Source organism: Cuculus canorus, chromosome 1 (assembly GCF_017976375.1).
Source record: "Cuculus canorus isolate bCucCan1 chromosome 1, bCucCan1.pri, whole genome shotgun sequence".
In the NCBI taxonomy this organism is placed as follows: domain Eukaryota; kingdom Metazoa; phylum Chordata; class Aves; order Cuculiformes; family Cuculidae; genus Cuculus; species Cuculus canorus.
In genome coordinates, this window is record NC_071401.1 from 157,436,828 (window position 1) to 157,458,155 (window position 21,328).

At 43.5% G+C, this 21,328-nt stretch overlaps 6 protein-coding genes across 8 annotated transcripts; 4 read left to right on the forward strand and 2 right to left on the reverse strand.

Annotated features, from left to right (window-relative positions):
* Nucleotides 1-1,406: 1,406 nt before the first annotated feature.
* On the forward strand, nucleotides 1,407-2,362 carry LOC104057276 (histone H1.10). The gene has a single exon (XM_009558610.2). The coding sequence runs from the start codon at nucleotides 1,452-1,454 to the stop codon at nucleotides 2,115-2,117; it is 666 nt and encodes a 221-aa protein (XP_009556905.2). The 5' UTR covers nucleotides 1,407-1,451; the 3' UTR covers nucleotides 2,118-2,362.
* A 940-nt stretch (nucleotides 2,363-3,302) lies between these two features.
* LOC104057275 (histone H2B 1/2/3/4/6) lies at nucleotides 3,303-3,960 on the reverse strand. The gene has a single exon (XM_054074720.1). It carries the CDS (start codon nucleotides 3,925-3,927, stop codon nucleotides 3,547-3,549), a length of 381 nt encoding a protein of 126 aa, XP_053930695.1. The 5' UTR covers nucleotides 3,928-3,960; the 3' UTR covers nucleotides 3,303-3,546.
* Nucleotides 3,961-4,195: 235 nt separating this feature from the next.
* On the forward strand, nucleotides 4,196-20,363 carry LOC104057266 (histone H2A.J). 3 transcript variants are annotated; one of them, XM_054072841.1, is made up of 3 exons: nucleotides 4,234-4,647; nucleotides 9,102-9,455; nucleotides 12,740-13,437. In XM_054072841.1, exons 1-3 carry the CDS (start codon nucleotides 4,262-4,264, stop codon nucleotides 12,828-12,830), a joined length of 831 nt encoding a protein of 276 aa, XP_053928816.1. In that variant the 5' UTR covers nucleotides 4,234-4,261; the 3' UTR covers nucleotides 12,831-13,437. The 3 variants fall into 3 exon arrangements, with proteins under 3 accessions (XP_053928719.1, XP_053928628.1, XP_053928816.1); XM_054072744.1 differs by lacking the exons at nucleotides 9,102-9,455; nucleotides 12,740-13,437 and adding an exon at nucleotides 20,238-20,363 and having other exon boundaries at nucleotides 4,196-4,647; XM_054072653.1 differs by lacking the exon at nucleotides 9,102-9,455 and having other exon boundaries at nucleotides 4,196-4,647; nucleotides 12,740-13,432.
* LOC104057264 (histone H4) lies at nucleotides 9,884-10,807 on the forward strand. Its single transcript, XM_054075588.1, has one exon. It carries the CDS (start codon nucleotides 10,056-10,058, stop codon nucleotides 10,365-10,367), a length of 312 nt encoding a protein of 103 aa, XP_053931563.1. The 5' UTR covers nucleotides 9,884-10,055; the 3' UTR covers nucleotides 10,368-10,807.
* On the forward strand, nucleotides 10,874-11,336 carry LOC104057260 (histone H2B 7). Its single transcript, XM_009558597.2, is given in 1 exon segment — nucleotides 10,874-11,336. A coding segment is annotated over 1 exon segment (426 nt). The 3' UTR covers nucleotides 11,300-11,336.
* Nucleotides 11,358-12,199, reverse strand: LOC128853175 (histone H4). Its single transcript, XM_054075784.1, has one exon. The coding sequence runs from the start codon at nucleotides 11,862-11,864 to the stop codon at nucleotides 11,553-11,555; it is 312 nt and encodes a 103-aa protein (XP_053931759.1). The 5' UTR covers nucleotides 11,865-12,199; the 3' UTR covers nucleotides 11,358-11,552.
* Nucleotides 20,364-21,328: the final 965 nt, after the last annotated feature.

Genomic DNA, 21,328 nt, shown 5'->3' on the forward strand with positions numbered 1-21,328 from the left:
ATAGCTCACTGACCTTTTGCAGGACAAGTTTCAACAAAGTACAATGGAGCAAAATATTATGTTTGGGCTTAATTTATTTATAAGTCAAAGCAAAAAAAAAAAAATGCCAGATTTTTAACTAGAAGGAATTGAGGCTTTTATCTTCTGATTTAATAAATAAATGACCCAAAATATTCATAGCAGAACTTTAAAAGAAAGTATTCATTTCTGCTGTCATTTTTTTGAGACTTAATAATTAAGTGGGCTCATAATAATTAAAGCTGATTATAATTGATGAGGATTGTCTGAATAATATTTCAGGATTCTGAGAATATGGATGAGAATATAAGCTGTCAATTGTTTTCCTTTAAAGGGGAGAATGGCAGGATTTATGAAACTTATGAAAAAAGAAAACAGCCACAACAATCTGAGTTCAAATATTTATAGGTAATATTGACTCTGAAGCATTATGTTCACGCAGGCCAGATTTCCACATTATTTAATTTATTTTGGGAGAGCCGAGGCTTCAGCTGGCTCCATTAACGTCTAAGTGGTATGTGGCACACATTAGTGCATCTATATCTGATCGACACTTTTCCCCTACAAATCTGTCTCTGAATTCTGTAAGTCTTAAAGAATAATAGTATAGACTACTGTAACTGAGAAAGTGTTAAACTAGCAATTAATACGAAGTTTATACACATTAATTAGGTATTGACAGCTTCTTTTCATAAACAGAAACTATTTTTCAAAATATCAAAATCTTGCTATTCCCTTACAGAACACCACTAAAAAACAGAGCCCGGGCAAGTTCTAGACACTGTTCAACATTATATCTATTCCTCCGAAGGTCTCTTATTTTCCCCAAACACGAAATTCTGTGGAAATACTGTATCCTTAATAGTTAAAGATATGGTTAAGGGAGTCGAATCTTTACCCGTATTCAAAGCTCAGCCACGAAATTGTGTTACTTCCTTCTCTTTGAAATCAATTTATGACAAAAATACTGAAGCTTCCCCCTCGATTTCTATCTTAATTTGGAGAAAACCCCCTAAAGAATATACCTGCATTACGGGGGAGACTTTTTATATACGTGTTTTATTTTAATTTAAAAGGAAAAACAAAAGTTTGCCGTTCCTGGGGTCTCTCTGGCTTCACAACGCGGGGTTTAATACATCTTTTCTCTCTCATCTGCGGTCCCAACGGCAAGAAATTTCCCCGAATGAGAGTCCAACGTCTTCTCTTCACATCCCGAAGAAACTGGGGTGATTTCGTGACACGCAATTTACAAAAAATTTGAATTTATAACTCCGAAGAAACACAGACTCGGAGCACGGAAAGCTCTTCCTGGCTAACAGTTAGGCGGGCTCTGCAAAGCACCAATCACAGATCCCCGCTTCGCTATAAATTCAGGCATCGGGGTTACTGTAGCCCAATTACTTTCTTTTGATTAGGAAGAAGTCTCTGCAGTGATGTCGGAGACCGCTCCCGCCGCCGCTCCCGCTGTCGCGGCCCCCACCGCCAAGGCCGCCGCCAAGAAGCCGAAGAAGGCGGCGGGCGGCTCCAAAGCCCGCAAGCCCGCCGGCCCCAGCGTCACCGAGCTGATCACCAAGGCCGTGTCCGCCTCCAAGGAGCGCAAGGGGCTCTCCCTCGCCGCGCTCAAGAAGGCGCTGGCCGCCGGCGGCTACGATGTGGAGAAGAACAACAGCCGCATCAAGCTGGGGCTCAAGAGCCTCGTCAGCAAGGGCACCCTGGTGCAGACCAAGGGCACCGGCGCCTCCGGCTCTTTCCGCCTCAACAAGAAGCCCGGCGAAGTGAAGGAAAAAGCTCCCAAGAAGCGCACGGCCGCGGCCAAGCCCAAGAAGCCGGCGGCTAAGAAGCCCGCCAGTGCCGCCAAGAAGCCCAAGAAGGCTGCGCCGGTGAAGAAGAGCCCCAAGAAAGCCAAGAAGCCGGCGGCCGCTGCGACCAAGAAAGCGGCCAAGAGCCCCAAGAAGGCGACTAAGGCTGCCAAGCCCAAAAAGGCGGTGGCATCAGCCAAGAGCCCGGCCAAGGCAAAGGCGGTGAAGCCCAAAGCAGCAAAGCCCAAGGCGGCCAAGCCCAAAGCAGCCAAGGCGAAGAAGGCGGCGCCTAAGAAGTGAAGTGTTGAAGTGGAAATGCTTAAACCCAACGGCTCTTTTAAGAGCCACCCACTATTGTCCGAAAAAGGGCTGTTACACTCCGTAGCCGAGCTCCGTGCCTGCAGCAGAGCTACTACACACAGGCTACTATCCGTGTAGGACGTTCGTCTGTGGAGTGCATGGGACGCTAAACTTCCGGCCATGGTTACGCTAAGACTTAGAAAATAAAGTTTACATTCCTTCCGAAAAAGCTTTCTAAAAGCCCACTCTTTCTGAGCACCGCAAGAGAGTGTCTGTGTTAAAAGGGACAGCTCAGGGCGGGTCCGGCTCCGGGGCGAGGAGGCTTCTTTCCGTGCTTTAAGCAGCGCGGTTCCTAACAGCACGAGTGCGATGGCCACACCTCTTAGTGACCGTAGTCGGGAACTGTCAGCACGGCTCCTTCTCTTCCTTGGCAATGACCTTTCCGCTTGGCAGCGCTGTCATGGGACAGGTCTTGGCTTCTGAGTGACTTCACTGACCTGCTTTTTTTGAGAAGGAGATTGCCTGGGCGGGAGGCGGGTAGAGCTACCAGCGATCCTCTTCCGCACCCTGCTGGCCTGGTGGCGGCGCAGCTGGAGCGGCAGGAGCTCTGCCGGGCAGCTGTCCTAAGCCACTTTGATCACGGGGCTTCTGCGCCCTGTAGGAGGGCAGAGAATGGAGATGGAGAGCCGTGGAGCCACCCCCGTGGCTCCATGAGAGCAGCCGGGGAACGGTTGTGATTGGCTGCTGGGAGAAACCACAGCCGCTCATTGGGCGACTGGAAAATTTCGAAAAGCCCACGCTGGCACCGCGGTTGCCGGTAATCCCGGGTCCAGGCGTCTCCGAGCAGCTCGTCCTCCAAGAGGGACTACCCCATCTCAGAGGTATCCTCGCTTCTCCTAGCCCTTATCTTCTGATCTACAAAGCTGCTTCCTGTCTTCTCATGCAGAAGGGAAAATTTTAAAGCTGAATTTATCCCAACAAAGCTATAGAGCAAAAATTATGAGGGTCTTTTCCCCTCATAGTCATTTTTGGGGGTGGGTGTGTGAATGTAGCTACTGGAAGACATGTGACTTTCATATCTATGATGGTACATGTATCATATACCGTGTCTTACATCACTGCTGAAAAGAACTTTAACAGTGCTTTACACTTAATGAAAAAAAAAATGAATGCCAATACTTAAGGATATTTAACACATTAGAATTAGCTTCAATTAAAACAACAACAAAAAAAAAAATCAGGCACTTTCCCGAGATCTTCAATTATTGCAAGCTCTTATAACTAATTAAATATGTCTATTCAACTCCATGGTTTAAGTATGCTTTCACAACTAAGAAGACCAAGACGCTAAAGTGTTAAAGCTCTTTTGGGGAGTCTGTGGGTGGCTCTTAAAAGAGCCTTTGGGTTAAAACTGACGATCCGAGGCGCCCTACTTGGAGCTGGTGTACTTGGTGACAGCCTTGGTGCCCTCGGAGACAGCGTGCTTGGCCAGCTCGCCGGGCAGCAGCAGCCGCACGGCCGTCTGGATCTCCCGCGAGGTGATGGTGGAGCGCTTGTTGTAGTGCGCCAGGCGCGACGCCTCGCCGGCGATGCGCTCGAAGATGTCGTTGACGAAGGAGTTCATGATGCCCATGGCCTTGGACGAGATGCCCGTGTCGGGGTGCACCTGCTTCAGCACCTTGTACACGTAGATGGAGTAGCTCTCCTTGCGGCTCCTCTTGCGCTTCTTGTCGCCTTTCTTCTGCGTCTTGGTCACCGCCTTCTTGGAGCCCTTCTTGGGCGCGGGAGCGGACTTGGCCGGCTCAGGCATTTTAAGAGCAACTTAATCCTCTGACAGAACCAGAACAGCAACTAAAGCGGCCGCAGCGCCCCGTATTTATAGGGTTGTTATGCAAATACGCGGCCTCTAACTTGTAGAATGCGATTGGTCCTTCTCCCCACGGGGCTGTGTCTTTGTCTCTGACTGGTCACAATACAATCCTTCTTCTCATTGGTTCTTTGCGAAAAGTCTGCTGTTAGCCAATCACCAAGAGCTGATCCTGCCCGAGGAAGGGATAAAAGGGGAAGACGCGTTGCGTCAGTATGATTATTTCAGTCTTACGTGCTGAGGGAGAGCTTGTGGGGGTTTTTTGATCACCGGTACTATGTCGGGCCGCGGAAAGCAGGGAGGCAAAGTCCGGGCTAAGGCCAAGTCGCGCTCGTCGCGGGCCGGGCTGCAGTTCCCCGTGGGTCGTGTGCATCGGCTCCTCCGGAAAGGAAACTACGCGGAGCGGGTCGGGGCTGGAGCTCCCGTCTACATGGCGGCCGTGCTGGAGTACCTGACGGCCGAGATCCTGGAGCTGGCGGGCAACGCGGCCCGCGACAACAAGAAGACGCGCATCATCCCCCGCCACCTGCAGCTCGCCATCCGCAACGACGAGGAGCTCAACAAGCTGCTGGGCAAGGTGACGATCGCGCAGGGCGGGGTGCTGCCCAACATCCAGGCCGTGCTGCTGCCCAAGAAGACCGAGAGTCATAAGGCTAAAAGCAAGTAAGCTCCATGAGCAAAGCTATTCAGACTCTCAACGTATCATAATAACCCAAAGGCTCTTTTCAGAGCCACCCACGTCCTCAGAAAAGAGTTGTGTTGCTTTTTGCAAAAGCACTTTGGTGCAAAGTGTTATGTGCTGTATTTGTTAGAGCTAAAAACAGTGGCAGTATGTTAAACTGTTTTTAAAGTGTTCCTGCCTGAGAGGAATCTGAGTATTTTCTGTGTATTTGCTTTCTAACATTATTCTTTTAAGTGCAAGAAAACTAATTGTAGCGGATTTATTAGTTCTCTTTGAACATTTCTTTTAATCTCGGCTTTCGTGGTTTTACAGGCTACTAGGGGTGTGAAATGGGGAGGGGGGCATAGGTAAAGGACATGAGGAGTGGAAGAAGCTATGTAGTGTTAAAAATAAGTAGGCCACCCCAAGCCTGCATAACTATCATTTAGGACCAAGAAAGGCTTTTCTTCTTTAAAGATGCAAAGTTTCCCTGTGTCTTAACTGTATTCAGAAATAAAATTAGAAATGCCTTAGAGGAAATGGCTCGCTTTGATAGAGATCTTTAACTACGCAGACCTGCAACAATATAACATCTTTCTATTCAGAAGAAACTATGTTCCTGTTTTAATGGTTTTCAAACTTGTTAAATTTTGTGGCTGTGCGTGGCTATTCCTTGCTACATTAGTTAACAGCACACAACATCATTGGAATTAATCTTCTATATTGCTGGCACAGGCATCACATAATAGCACACTTTTAAAACCCTTTGGAGTCGGTATTATGAATTATGATAAAGACTGTTTAGCTAATTCCTCTTGCTAGGACTTTCCTAGAAGCTGCACCTGATTGTTTGCAGCACATTGCATTGAGACCATAACTCCCCTCTGTGCAGCACCTCTACCCTCTCCATATCTTGGAGAGAAGGAGGAATGCTGTGGGCCCGAAGGAATAAAAACAGAACCTAGAGCGAGATCCTGCCCAACCCCAACCTGCAGCAGAGAGGCTTTTTGGTTATGATTGTATCATGGCCAAATTGGGATATTGGAGATCATCTGTGGGAAGAAACAAAGGAAAAGAGCTGTCTGGAGCACCAGACTATTCTGACGTGTTGACAATATCTGCACCTAAGTGTTTTGTTTGCAAGTGGATACACTTAGAACTGTAATGCTTCCATTATGATGTTTTATTGATCTTCAGTAGCTGCAGCTATATATCTCCTGACACTTATGCTTGTCTTCCTGAAGATCTGTGATTACATAAAAAAAATGTGTTTTAATATGCACAGGTCTTCTACATGTCAGAAGATTGTAGTCATAGAATTGTTTGGGTTGGAAGGGACTGTCAAAAACCATCTAGTCCAACCTCCCTGCTGTGGGCACAGACAAATTTCACTAGACAGGGTTGCTCAAAGCCTTATCCAGCCTGACTTTGAACACTTCCAGGGATGAGACATCCATAAGAGACATTCTCTTCTAGTTTAAAACTGTTGCCCCTTGTTCTGTCACTAAGGGTCTTTGTAAAATGTCTCTTTTCTTTCTCATAGACCCCCTTTAAGTACTGAAAGGCTGCAATAAGGTCTCTCCAGAGCCTGCTCTTTCCAAGGCCGAACAACCCTGACAGTCTCTTCATGCGACAGGTGTTCTGTCCCTCTGATCATGTTTGTGGCCCTCCTCTGGACCCACTCAAACAGGTCCATGTCTTCCTTGTGCAGGAGACTTCAGAGCTGGATGCATTACTTAAGGTGAAGTCTCATGAGAGTAGAGCAGAAGGGGAGAACTGCCTCCCTCCACCTTCTGGCCATATTTCTTTTTATGCAGCTCAGAAAATGATGGGATTTCTGGCCCACAAACACATATCTTTATATCAAAGCACTGGAACTTCCCAGAAAGCCCACAAGGATGGGAGCATCTGTATCCAGGAGTGGAATTCATCTGTGAAAAAACTCCTATATGTAGGCATCAGAGTTGGAGCTATGAGAGGGTCCTGCCCTTCTGTGAGTGTGAAGGTAAGGCCAGCACATCTCAAAATTCTTATTGTCATCTGACCAGAAACTGATTGTTTTCTTCACAATTTCATTCTAAACCCTTCTTACTTCATGCACTATTTGGCTCACTTCAGCAACTGGACTTTCCCCCTCTGTGATACTTGGGTCCACTTTTTAATATTCCTTGGTTTTGTTTTTAGCCACTAGCAGTTGTACCAGCTCTGAACCCTGTGTTGCTATCACCATTGAGGCCTCGCCTTTAAAGGTAGATGTCCCATGTATCAGATGTAAGGTAGAATGGATTATATGAAGAGTAATGGCAAATGTTCTGGTATTAAAGACTCGTGGCTTTCAAGCAAATTTCACAGGATAAAAGAATGTAGTAAGTGAGTTTAAATAAATGAGCTTTCTCTTATTTACATATACAACAAACGTTATTAAGGAGGAGATCCATACTATATGGCTCCTTGGCTGCATCACTTTGTTCCAATATATCATCACGTTTTCAAGAACTTGCAATGCAAAAAAAAAAATTCCAAACAAGCTCCTCTAAATGTTCTAAGTCTTACCTCTTTTTAGGGATAACCCAATGTCAGTTTACAAATCAGAAGTCTTAGAATTTCATAGTTTAAAAATAACATTGAAGGCTCTTGTATTCCTTTTCACTTTTACTTTATTTATACTGTTAATAATACCCTAGTAAGAATATCTCACCTGATTTAGTTTGCATATTACTATTACAGTTGCAGCAGAGACATGAATTTGGATTGTCTTACAAGCTCTTAAGAAAATTAAGAGCAGCTTTCCAACTGGATATAATAAACTAACATGTTTGTTTGTGGGTGGGTGTTTTACTACTTATGTACTTCCTTGTGCATTTATGGTGAGCTGTTTGCTTGCTGTAACAAAAATGAAATTTTACATTTTCAGTATTTTTTATTCAGTAATGAAAATATAATATATTTCAGTATATATTATATTTTAACAAAGGCAGGACCACTGTCCTGATTAAAGCACACTTAAAAGGTTATAGATTATTATTTTTTAGTTAAGCAGGGTTTTGTAAAGATTTTCTTTCTCATATAACTTGTACTGTGTTTCTAAATACCTGAATAAAAACAGTTTATGTAATCTGGCAACTGGATGATTAATTGGTCCAATTAATACTTACTGTATTAAATCCACAGTACAAGCAACTTCAACAGAATTTATACCTAGCAGCAAAATTTTCTTTCCACTTTAACCATTGTTTTCTAAGAAAACTCTCTCATCTGTGCGGGTGAATTGGCAACATCACTAACAGAAACACTTGGGAAATATGTCTGTGGCCACTGTAGCAACCTACAGGCAAGACAACTATACAGAAATCAAGATATTAAAGTATATCCAATGTGATCCACACTTTAGGAAAAGAGGTCTACAGTTAATTAACATGTAATCCACTTGTCTCACCTTCTGCATCACTTATTTCTGCCAGGACTCTTTTTTAAAGACAATTTTCAAGTTTTTCAGTGGTTAGAGGGAAAAGTTATACAAGGATAGTCACCTTGTAATTAGCAAGAGTTATGTAGTAATTATAATTTTGACACCCTAAGAGATTTAATGTCATTCCTTTAGGATTCCATTAATACTCAGAAGGTTGTTTTAAAAATGCTTCAGGAAACATACCTAGACAGAGATCTTCAGTTCTAAAGAACAAAGCAGTCTTGGTGGAGCTAGATGGTCAGCCTGACATACCTACTAGTGACAAACCTCCCAGACAGAATAAACTACAACCATTTATCAACTGTTCAGTTGAGAAAATGCACATAATCTAAATTAAAACTACTTTTGTGGGCTTGTTATATGTATTGAGTAGTAATTCTTTCACTCAAACTGTTATCTGAAACAAATTAGAGTGAAAATGGAATTCACAGTGATAATCATAGAAATGGCCAGCATTTTCTTTTTGGACACCTGTAATTTAATACATGAATAACTCAATCACATTTTTCTCATGAGTCTAGGGAATATATTCCACCAAGATGCTGCATAAGTTCCATAAATTATGTTTAGAAATGAAATCGCATAAATGACTCCACAAACTCAGAAATATATCAATAATCTTTAAAAGGCAGACATATTTGGAGTGCACAAAATACTATTAATATAGGTTGGTGAGTACTATAGCCATGTAAATTCTATTCTGATAGTATAAATAACATTTACAATCTTAACACATTTAATTTAAAAAACAGAGCCTCATAACTCAGTATTTATTAATCCACTTTAGAAATACAGTCCAACATACTGTAAGCACGAACTACACCAGGTTTGCTAGCAAAAGTATGAAATTCACAGTAAAAAATCTGGATTGCTCATTTGAGAAAAAAAAAAATAGAGTTAATTTTTCAGGTGTCATAGAGGCATCTGGTTGGTAAGGCATTTGATGTTCTTTCGCTTGCCGGATCCCGCTGCTCTTCTCTCTTTCAGAAGCTGGGAGCGAGCCCAGCGCCTTGCGGCCGGCGCTGCCCATGGGATCGCTCAGCGGGACTGGGGGTGGCTGAAGAGAAGGGCGAGCTGCTCTTCCTGCTCTACGAAGCGCAGCTGCTCCGAGTTGCCTTCCTTGGAGCCTCAGAGCCAAATTATTCCCTCTGAAGACCGCCATCGACCATTTTCCCTACTGCTAAAGGGCATCGCTCCCAGCTCCCTCTCACACCGACCTGCAGGTCTCTCCATGCTGAACGCTCGGTATCCGGCCCCCACGGATGCTCTTAGAAGGAGAGTGCAGCTGTGGGAGCGCAGTAGCCGGAGTCGCCAAGCCGAAGACAACAAAGAGAGCCCTGCGTAAGAAACCTCCCTCATCGGGCTCCCCACCAGCGGAAAGCTGGGACTAGCAGCGGGGCGGGGCAGTGGCGCCGAGCGCGGCCCGGGATTGGTCGGATTTTGCCGCAGACCCACGGGCAGCCGGGAGGGACGGGACCGGGACCCCCGCAGACCGAAACGCGGGGCGTCGGGCCTCGCCCCTGACACCAGCGTAGAACCAAAGCTGCCTCGGGACAACCACCCGCGCAGGGCGGTACAGACTAGACGGGACGTGGAGGGAAATAAAACAAAACGAGCCAGGGCAGGCAGGGGCAGCGCGTGGGGCGACGCGAGAGTGGGAAGAGCGGGGCGGGAGTCCAGCCCCGCTGGAGAGAGGCAGAGCCACCGTACGCGCCCAGGGGGCCGGGGCTGGGAAAAACGGCTCGGCTGCGGCTGGCAGGAAGCCCGTGCCGAGCCGCGCGGAGGGCGCCCGGGGGCGGTGGGCGGGGAAAGGGCGGAGACTAAGACCGAGCTCCCGCCCCGCGCCTCCCGCGGTAGTCCTCAAACAGGTCGGCTCCCCGGCAATATACCGCAGCTCCGCGGCTCTGGTGGCGTCCGTGTCAGCCTTCAGGTAGTGCTACCATGTCTGGCAGAGGCAAGGGCGGAAAGGGGCTCGGCAAGGGGGGCGCCAAGCGCCACCGCAAGGTGCTGCGCGACAACATCCAGGGCATCACCAAGCCGGCCATCCGCCGTCTGGCTCGCCGCGGCGGTGTCAAGCGCATCTCGGGGCTCATCTACGAGGAGACGCGCGGCGTGCTTAAAGTCTTCCTGGAGAATGTGATTCGCGACGCTGTCACCTACACCGAGCACGCCAAGAGGAAGACGGTTACTGCCATGGACGTGGTGTACGCCCTCAAGCGCCAGGGTCGCACTCTCTACGGCTTCGGCGGCTAGGCTTTAATCTTAAACATTACCCTTTTAAAATACAAAGGCTCTTTTAAGAGCCACCCACAAATTTCACTACGAGAGCTGTTTATTACTGAACTTAAGTTTACATGTGTTTGATACACCTGTAATGTTAAATCACGAGTCATTATCCATTTCAGACTTTAAAACCTGCCACAAAGTAGAACTTTCTATACTTTGTTATGAAAGAAATGCAGTACTGTAAAATTCTCACTGTATCAGAATCGGTCGTTTTCAGTAAATATTACTGTTTAAACACAATGCAGCTTTATTTTGTATCTAGATGAAATCTTTTTCCCAGTGAAGGCAGTCGCGGTATTGCCGTAAATGAAAAGCACAGCGACGGTGTAGATGCAGCTTCAAACCTGTGACGGTTACAGGATGGAAGTGACTGTAATTACGCTGGTATTTTTCACTCCAATAGGAACGAAGCGATTACAATCCCTTAATTTGCATAACGCCCTTATAAATAGAGGGGGGAGGCGCCATTTTCGATGTTGTTGAGGGATAGTGAAGAGCTCGGAAAGTAACTTTTAAGGATGCCTGAGCCGGCGAAATCTGCTCCAGCACCGAAGAAGGGCTCCAAGAAAGCCGTCACTAAGACACAGAAAAAGGGAGACAAGAAGCGAAAGAGAGCAAGGAAGGAGAGCTACTCCATCTACGTGTACAAAGTGCTGAAGCAGGTGCACCCCGACACGGGCATCTCGTCCAAAGCCATGAGTATCATGAACTCCTTCGTCAACGACATCTTCGAGCGCATCGCCGGCGAGGCGTCGCGCCTGGCGCACTACAACAAGCGCTCCACCATCACCTCGCGGGAGATCCAGACGGCCGTGCGGCTGCTGCTGCCCGGCGAGCTGGCCAAGCACGCTGTCTCCGAGGGCACCAAGGCTGTCACCAAGTACACCAGCTCCAAATGAAGCAAATATAAACTATAACCCAAAGGCTCTTTTAAGAGCCCCCACACTTTCCTAAAAACAGCTGAAATTGCTTTAATCATAGCATATACATGGCAGAACACTACATTGCCTTAAACCGAAAATATTGCATGATTTAGAGCTATAACTTTCCGTTGTATAGTTCTGTAGTAATAATCAGCTCTCGTAGTGAAATTTGTGGGTGGCTCTTAAAAGAGCCTTTGTATTCTAAAAGGGTAATGTTTAAGATTAAAGCCTAGCCGCCGAAGCCGTAGAGAGTGCGACCCTGGCGCTTGAGGGCGTACACCACGTCCATGGCAGTAACCGTCTTCCTCTTGGCGTGCTCGGTGTAGGTGACAGCGTCGCGAATCACATTCTCCAGGAAGACTTTAAGCACGCCGCGCGTCTCCTCGTAGATGAGCCCCGAGATGCGCTTGACACCGCCGCGGCGAGCCAGGCGGCGGATGGCCGGCTTGGTGATGCCCTGGATGTTGTCGCGCAGCACCTTGCGGTGGCGCTTGGCGCCCCCCTTGCCGAGCCCCTTTCCGCCCTTGCCTCTGCCAGACATGGTAGCACTACCTGAAGGCTGACACGGACGCCACCAGAGCCGCGGAGCTGCGGTATATTGCCGGGGAGCCGACCTGTTTGAGGACTGCCGCGGGAGGCGCGGGGCGGGAGCTCGGTCTTAGTCTCCGCCCTTTCCCCGCCCACCGCCCCCGGGCGCCCTCCGCGCGGCTCGGCACGGGCTTCCTGCCAGCCGCAGCCGAGCCGTTTTTCCCGGCCCCGGCCCCCTGGGCGCGTACGGTGGCTCTGCCTCTCTCCAGCGGGGCTGGACTCCCGCCCCGCTCTTCCCACTCTCGCGTCGCCCCACGCGCTGCCCCTGCCTGCCCTGGCTCGTTTTGTTTTATTTCCCTCCACGTCCCGTCTAGTCTGTACGCCCTGCGCGGGTGGTTATCCCGAGGCAGCTTTGGTTCTACGCTGGTGTCAGGGGCGAGGCCCGACGCCCCGCGTTTCGGTCTACGGGGGTCTCGGTCCCGTCCCTCCCGGCTGCCCGTGGGTCTGCGGCAAAATCCGACCAATCCCGGGCCGCGCTCGGCGCCACCGCCCCGCCCCGCTGCTGGTCCCCACGTACCCACCCAGCCTTGCTCCGCTTACGCTTCGGACTTTCTATATGTTGCTTATTAATTTTGTAGTTGTTAGTATTTGCCTGCATTGAGACCTCCCCCAGGTATATTTAAACAATCTCTATCAGTCTCCGTCCTGCAGCTTCTTTCCTTTGCTAAGTCCTACGTGCTGCTTAAAGGAGGAGGGGAAGGAAACTCAATCTTTGTGATTAGATTGTTTTGTTTTGTTTCCTTTTCTTTTTAAAATGTAACGTAGTATTTTCCCCGTAGAGATTAAAACGTGATTGGTTGTCTGGTTTGTTTTTTTTATTTCTTGCAGCACACGCAGATACACAGGCAAACACGTCTTTGTGTCATACCTTTACCTGTCAACCATATTTTTAGCACTGCAAGAAGAGCTGAGAGCCTAAGAATTCTAGTAGAACAGACCATAAGGAGACAGCACAAGTTGCAACGTTTTGTTCTGTGAATGCTCTGAGAAGCCAGAGCTCAGTCTTTGCTCAGCACCTTAAGGAAAATGAAAGACTATCCCTATAGTTTCACTAAACCTCAAGTTATTGCCTTCCTAAACATGTGCCAACAAAAGTATAAATGCTATTTTATCAGTTCACAACCAAATACAGATCAGTATTGTATTACTACTATCTTCTCTGACTTAAAGCAGACTTGCTGAAATTAACTTTAATTCCTTACACAGAAAATATTTAATTTATACACAGATTAAATGTGATTTTAAAAGGAAAATTAAGTATTTTGGGGTACTTGGTGTTTTGTTTGGATATTTTTTTAACAATATAGTTTTTTCACAAATTTCTAGTGATTAGGGAAATAAATATTTTTCCATTTAATAAAGAAACATTGAAGTAAAGAGAAATAAGTTTTCAAGAAGTATGAAGATTAGAATTTACTGAAAAACTTTTCAGGAATTTTGTTTTAGTGCGGTTTCTGTTCCAATTTCCTTTTAATATATATATACTAAGAACTACTTTACAGAAGATATTCATTGGCATAATTTGATGCAGCTTCTTTGGAAAATAAAAAAAAAGTTTTTCATTAGCAACCCCCCCCCCCCCCATGTGTCTTTCTTATTTATTAATCATTATGGCTTACACATTTTTAGGGTAAGTAATTTACCTAGTCCTCTCCCTTTATCACTCCTCCCTCATATCCTAGAAAGTGGACTAGATACTTATGCAAATATATATGTATAGTATCCTTTTAGAAGATACATATACTCATATATATCCTTATATATATATATTAGTTTTTTCCCAAACACAGAAACATGAGGCAGCATGTTTGTTTTTTTTCCTTTAAATATCCAGTGCTATCTTTTAGCTTTCCTTTTGTTTTTCTGTTTCCCTCCTCACCAGACACAACCTTGTTCAAAACTCTTCAGCATTCTTCTATGAAATTGTGTAAATCTACTGGTGTAATCTATTTTATAATCGGGCAACTATCCGTTTTGGAATTGTGACTAAAGCATGTAGGGAAATTATTATTTTTTTTTTCCTTGACATAAGACCCTTTTGGATTTTCTGCTTAGTAACTTTCCTACAAACACCTCCAGTTAGCTTTCTGTTTGATTCCTACATTTAAACTAGCAAATCTACAATTGATCAATCCATTAGCGTGTGTGTCAGATAACACTATCATATTTACAAAGAAAAAGTAACTAGCAACTCCAAAACCCAAATGTTAAGTAAAGACATCACTAGCATTGATGGATCAGTGAAACAGATATGGCAAGACATATCAAGGGGGAGGAAGGATTGGATATGATCCCTTTTGCAACAGCAAAAACCAGGAGGAGCCTCATGGAGTGCTCTGCTTTACCTGTTTGGGGGACATGGGTGAGAATGGCTGTGCTCTATAGTGTAGTAAGAGTTTTGCGTTTTTACTGAGATAGTGGGGTGAATTGGCGAGGGCTTTAAATTGTATTTTAGTCCAATAGCTGATGAATTGTAACTCCTAAATGTTACTTCTAATGTGCTTGCTTTTTTAAAAAAGTAGCAAAATTCAAATCCCTAAAACTCTAAAGGATACAGAGTATCAGCATCTGGATGTTTTTAAAAGCCAGTGTATACTTGTGTTCATAGAATGCAATGTATTTTAAAACACATCTAATGTTGTCTTAGCTCTATTCATGCCAGGGCCATCCAGCCAGATAAATTTCTTAGGGGTAAGTTAAGAGCTTTCTATTTGTGTTGAGTCTAAAGATGCCAGAAGTTACAGGTATTTGCAAATGTGTAAGAACTACGTACACACACGCGTGCACATATATAACTATTGCCATTCGGTTCTCACAGTGTGACTATGTCACACTAAATTGACTGTTGTAGACCCCACTTGTGCTGCCACAAGGTGAACTCGAACTCTGCGTGCACCCACCTACACAACCAGTGAAACAGCAACAATTGGCCTAACAGTGCTGGTGACTGTTGGAGTTTTCAGGTATTGGGTGCAGAGATGGCACAACAGTTTGGTCTGGTGAAACTTCTGTCTTACATTTGCCCAGACCAAGATTATCAAAGCAGCCTGAGACGTCCAAACACCAATCTCCCTTTCACTTTCTTCAGTGCCTGTGTATTCACCTCTCTTAGCCTTCTAAAACAAACTCTTCTGGAGTTGGACTCATCCAGATCCAAGTAAATGAGCTTCCCTCTTCCTGAAATGTTCCTTTTCCTTAAAAATGAACCATGTGCCCAGTGATTCTGCTTGGGAGAACTGATGGAAAGATCAAAACTGGTACAACTAATGAAAATAATATTCATTTTCAAAAACTAGCACCATTCTTTATTTAGAAGAAAGAAGAGAGAGAGAGAGAGAGAGAAAAGAGCTTTCTTGAATGCATTATTTTGTTCTGTAACTAACCTGAACTGTAGCCAGCCTGATTCTTTCCTTAGAATAACTTTAATCTCAGTGTGACGGTGATTTTGACAGTGAGCTTGTTGACTGCAGCAAAGTATACAGAAATTCTCAAAGGCTACTTGTTGTGTTGGTACAGTGAGGATCTCACCTGCTTTTGATAGACTATCTGTAGTCTGAATTAATTCTTAAACTATTCAGAGCTCAGTTCATGGAATTGTTGTCCGAAACACATGGAGTGCTATGCATTTAATTTTTGGCTGCCTCTGAAATGCTGTGTCTCAGAAAACATCCATCAGCCCTTTTCCTTCATACTTCTTATACCATTCATCCACTTGTATGTCACAACATTGGCATACTGTGCTAAAAATCCATGGGACTATACTGAATATATACTGAAAATTCTCCCATATACCCTCTGGAAAAAATTCCTCCATCTTAATGGCCTCATAGATTGAATCTATTACAGGCCAACATTTTGTATAGCTTTACTGATCATCCCTTCATCATCCCTGATGAACCAGAGTGGTGTGCTTAGGACAACATACAAAAATATAGGAGCAGAGAGAAGCAGGATGCTTATACCTTTCTCAAATAGTCACTATATATATATATTGTTGGCTACAAAGTGCTCATCTTTGAATGGCTTCTTGTGGAGTTAGAAGCTAAAACCGATTCTATTCTTCCCCCCAAGTTTCTAACACTTCTGTAACTATTAGAATTTACTTACTGACTGTCATCTCTGCATCTGAATGCTTTATTGATCCAGGACTGATCGTTATCTTCCTCTTGTATTCTTTTAATTGTTTTAATTTATACTGCTCCTTGGTTTACACTGTGCTTAGTTTTCACTGTCTGTGCATCCTGGACAAACTGCAGGTAGATATCTCAGGATCTTAATTACCTGCCAACGAGGTGCAGTTGGCACTCACCATACTTAGAGCTATTCTTTTGCTCTTCTTTCTGGTGCTTGCATACACTACCATTTTTCAGAGTTCTGAGGTTATGTGTTTTGGTGCTTCCCCCCCCCCCCCCATTTCTGAATAAATGTGACTTTTTCTCACATCTCCTTTTTTCGGTTATTACTGTTGTATTATATGAGTACTCAGAGTGGTAAAGGTCACTTTTTTTTTTCCTGAGAGAGGTTAAAGCTTCAAAGTTTAGCAGTTACAGAATAATGTTTTGTTCACCAAAAGTCAGGAAGGTATCCTTTCTAGCACTGCTACTCACTACAGCTCTGCTTTGTCTCTCAGGACAGTAGCACGCTCATTGCCACAGCACTATCCTATAAACAATAACTGTCCCTGGGTAAAGGAGATTAAAGAGGCAAGAAATGTTTAATCTCCTGGACTTTCCCATGATGAAGAACCTTATGTGCTAACAAGCAGTACTTGCTACAGTGATTTGTGGTTCATGCTATGTTTAATCTTCCTAACTTTTAAAAAGCTGCAGAAATACTTGTTTAGCTCAACTACAGGACCTCTAAGTCAGTGCATCTTTTACAACACACAGCGCACTAACAACATTATTTCTGAGTTAAAAGGGCTTGTCTCTCAAAGGTATTGTTTTGTGAAAAGTCAGATATATTACCAGGTATGCAAATAACCAGTCTCACTTGCCAAGTTGAGACATTGAGTTTATTGCAGATTTGTGCAAGTCTGCATGCTTGCGGATTTTCCACAAATCTCACCACACCTGACAGGAGCTTCTGCACTCAATTTATTACATAAAGTTACAGAGCAAATGCATGCAAAGTATTTCCCTCTGCAAATCACTAGTTAGAGATTACATGAGGCTATTTTATCACCCATGGTCAGTGATCAGGGGATCTGCTTCTGAAGGGGGAAAATTCTTACGCTTCTTTGTGAAGTTGGCTGATCTTATAACAAGGTCTGATTAATGATGTCTTCCCCTAACGCAGATGTCCAGGATGTTCTGTACCATCTTCTGAGTCCTTTATTCTCTAATTAGTACCAAGCCCAGATGTGCAGGACATTTTATCAGGTTATACTTTATCAGATTATCTAGGTGCTTCTCTCTTTTAATTAACACAAAGTTTGCAATGCCATTTCATTTAAAATTAACAAATGTCAGTCTGTTCTGCTGTTTGCTTCTCATGACATTTAGAACAGTATCCTCTTTTACAACTGTATCGAGCTTACAGTTTTAAACTATCAGCTGGTTTTAGTCAGATTTGGTTTGCATTTGTTCATATGTTACAGTCCTCGAGTAGACTGCCTTTTTACTACTAGCAATTTTTACTGTGGCAAGAGCTTTGCTGAGAACAGATCTTCCCCTTTGACAACCACGTCACAGTATCTGACAAACAGTACATACTAAAGTTCAGGATAAAACATGAAAACTTCAAAAATGTTTGTACATCTACAGTCTAAAAGATACTTATGTGAAGTTGAAGATAGAACAAGACTTCAAAGAGGGAGAGAAATTATAAGAAAGGAGCAGCAAGACAGCATTGATCCTGGCTGAACTCAGGTTTCACTGTTTGTGATTATGGAAGAATGTAACTAGCAGATGATTCAACTTGTGAGGCAATTCTGAAGAAGGATTTTAAATTGAAAAGAATGTCATAGGATGCTTAGGATTTACCTTTATATACTGATTTGCATGGAAACCACACTGTCTCTGTAAAAGTTTTTACATTACAATAGTTAATTCAAAGGAAAACCTCATCTGTTTTTTCATATGGAAAAATATCTTCAAGTGCTTAAGAAACTAGTAGATTCAAGTAGGACCCATTCTAATGTCTGTGTTTCAGAAAGATGCTTTGATCAGATCTTTTACGTATTTCTGATGATTGGGAGTATTTCACCAGGACCTCAGTGGTTACACAAATTTTGCCCACTGGACTTATGGGAAGTACATTCTTCCAAGGTGAGATTTGAGCCAGATGATATCAACAGTGCCAGATCACTTACAAAGGATTGCAAAATAGCAAGGAAAAGTCTCAGCCAAATATCTTACTGGGCATCTAAAATCACCTTGCATGATGGCCAACAGACACACAGGGCAAAGCACCAGCAGTCTGCAAGGCAGTCCTCAGCTTATCAGCACGCTGGACTCGCACACAGCCACCTTCTATCTGGCAGCACTTATTAGCTCAGGCTCTCCTGCATAAAACACAGAAATGCTGCTGGATCTGGCTGGTACCAGAGGATTCCCACTTCAACACTAACTTCAAGTTAGGAAAACTTGCACTAAATCACTTGTGTCTCAGACTAAAGAAAGGTTACATCAAATTAACTGTCTATGGCAAATTCCATTTTATTTCTCTTTTGTGAGTTTTTTTTTGTTTGTTTTAACAAATCTCTTGCAGGATCTACACCACATTTAATCGATGTTCAGGTTCTCTCTGAATTTTATAGCAAGTGTAAGATGTCTATCAATTCCTTAAGTAATTTCTCTGCAAAAAAAAAAAAAAAACACAACCCCAAACACGAACAAACAAATAATAAGCAGCACACAAAACAAAACAACCCAGCCTAATTAAATACTCTTGATATAATTTCTTATTCATAACTTGTGAAAAGATTTTTTATAGTTAGGTGATTCAACACCATATGCAGACTATAAGATCCCAGACAGGATTTATCACTTATGTAAGGCAAGAAGAGCAAAGTTCAGAGTATAAACTATCATTCTACCAATGTTCCCCATATGACTGCTACAACCATCTGAGGCTGTTGCAGATTCCAAAAGCCACAGAGGAAATTCTTCCTTATTACTAGGACAAGCTATGATAGGCTATTATTAGCAACCCTTCATAATACACTGCACCCCAAAACTTCTTCACACTCAGGCATTATAATTTAGAGTTAATACGAGCTCATCCTTCTTGCAAAAAAACCCAAAAACCTGCAGGTGAATTTCCCTCTCATCTAGTGGAGTATTAGTGGGTTATATAATTCTAGCATGCAACTCACAGAATTAGTCCAAGTAATGATATATTTATTGAAATAGCCCAAGGTCTTCAAAATGCTGGAAGAAAAATAGACATTAAGATCAACAAAACCCAATTCCCATTCTTCAAAAATAATTGATTTCTTGAACATGCAAAACCACAGCATTTTTGACCCAAAGCTTCTCCTGAAATGCAAGTAATCTGGCATTGGCTTATAGAAGATACTAAAGATTAACTATATAAAATATTAAAATAAATATTTTACTTAATTTATCTATAAAGTTATCATAAAGATACATAAACAGATTTATCTAAGCAAATAGATTTCTCACTGTTGCAGACACTAAAAGGAAGTGAGTTTACTTTAGCCAAGACTCATTTTTACAATCACACTGTTAATCTACTCCAAATTAGAAAACCTTCTGAAAACCATGAATCCTATATCAATGAACAAATAAGGAGGAGGGGTGGTGAGTGGGGAATAAATCATATCGATTACCTTAATTCCCAAAGTACTATTCCCAAGACCTTCTCTCCTCCCCCCCCCCCCCCCCCCCCCCAAGGTTAAGTAACAGAAAATGGCTGAAAGGGAGAAAAACAAGGGAAAGAAAATGGTGTGCGGAGGCTCTGGATTGGTCAGATTTTGCTGCAGAGTCCAAGTTCCTGACACAGAGAAAGGAAGACTCCCTAAGACGAAACGTACCAGCATTTAACAGAAAACCAATAATATTGCAGTACTAGGATTTCCAAAAGAAATATTCCCTCTAAACAATTCTCTGTGGCTTTCAAGTGTAAAATGAAAGCTGAATTCATCTCAATCCAGTCGCTTAATAAAAAAACAGCTACTCATTTGCAGCATTAAAAAATTGAAAAGACGTTATTTCCAATACTTAATAAAAAAGCAAGTGCCCCAAATAATGTAAAACTACCTGCAGTATATATATATATATATATATATATATATATATATATATATATATAAATACTGAAAAGTGACAGAAAGATAATTTTGGAAATCTACTTTTTTCAGGCAACAACTACAGATCCGTTGAGCAGGAGCACCAAGGGTTGTGGCAGCTGAATTTACAGTCAGGGAGAAACCCTGTCATCCAGGTAGGTTCGCAAAAAAACCCACAAACCACTGAATATGACAAATAGGGAAGAGTGTCAATTTCACACTAATTCTGGACTCGTGTCAACCTTTAAATAATTAATACTCCCTGGAAAACACTACCTCCGTGCCCAATTCAGCAAATATTTTTGGAAGCCTAGACACATGGCAAAAAAATCGATCCAAATGGGCATCCCGAATCGTTCACATGGGATACTCTGAACCATCAAGGATGCGAGTGCACCTCGGAGAAGACAGACGCGAAAAGCAGCAGCTCTTTACAGAGGGGGTTGCAAAAATTACCCTTGCCACCGTCCCGCCGCCAGCACTGCCTGGGAATAAACTGGAAGTGCCTGAGCAGGACCGAATATGCCCGAGGGGCGTCGCTCACGACAAGGACAATCGGATCGCGAGTGATAAAGCACTGAGAAAACTACTGACCGAGCGCTTTATTGGGAGGGCGGGAAAGGACTTCTGGTGCATTCAGAAAACAAAACGTCTTCCCCTCCCCTCGAAAGAAGGGTTTGGAAAACAGTATTTGCGTTGGGACAATAAATCCTGCTGTTGTTAACATAAAAACGTTAAGTAAAGGAAGCAGAGCATGAAGCATTTACATTTCACTCCGAGTACATCTTCTCTAACCGAGAAATTAAAGGGTTGTGCAAATTCAATTTATGAACTGAATGAGTTTATATGACTAAGATGCAATCAAACAGGGGAAAATGTGTGTGTATATATGTAATATATGTAATAGATATACACACACAGGGGTTTTGTTGAAGATGATACCTAGCTCTAAAAGGCTTCTTGAGTGCATATTACATGTATACAAAAAATCTGTATTCAAAATACGTATTTAAAAGTCAACTACTACAACTATTTCCTTAACAAAACTTAAAAACATCTGGGAAAAAAAAGCGGCGTGCAAGTCAGTTTCCACCCCAAGCACGAAATTTGTCCTAGCATAATCACTTAAACAGGAATTTACAAACCACATTATTTTGCTACAG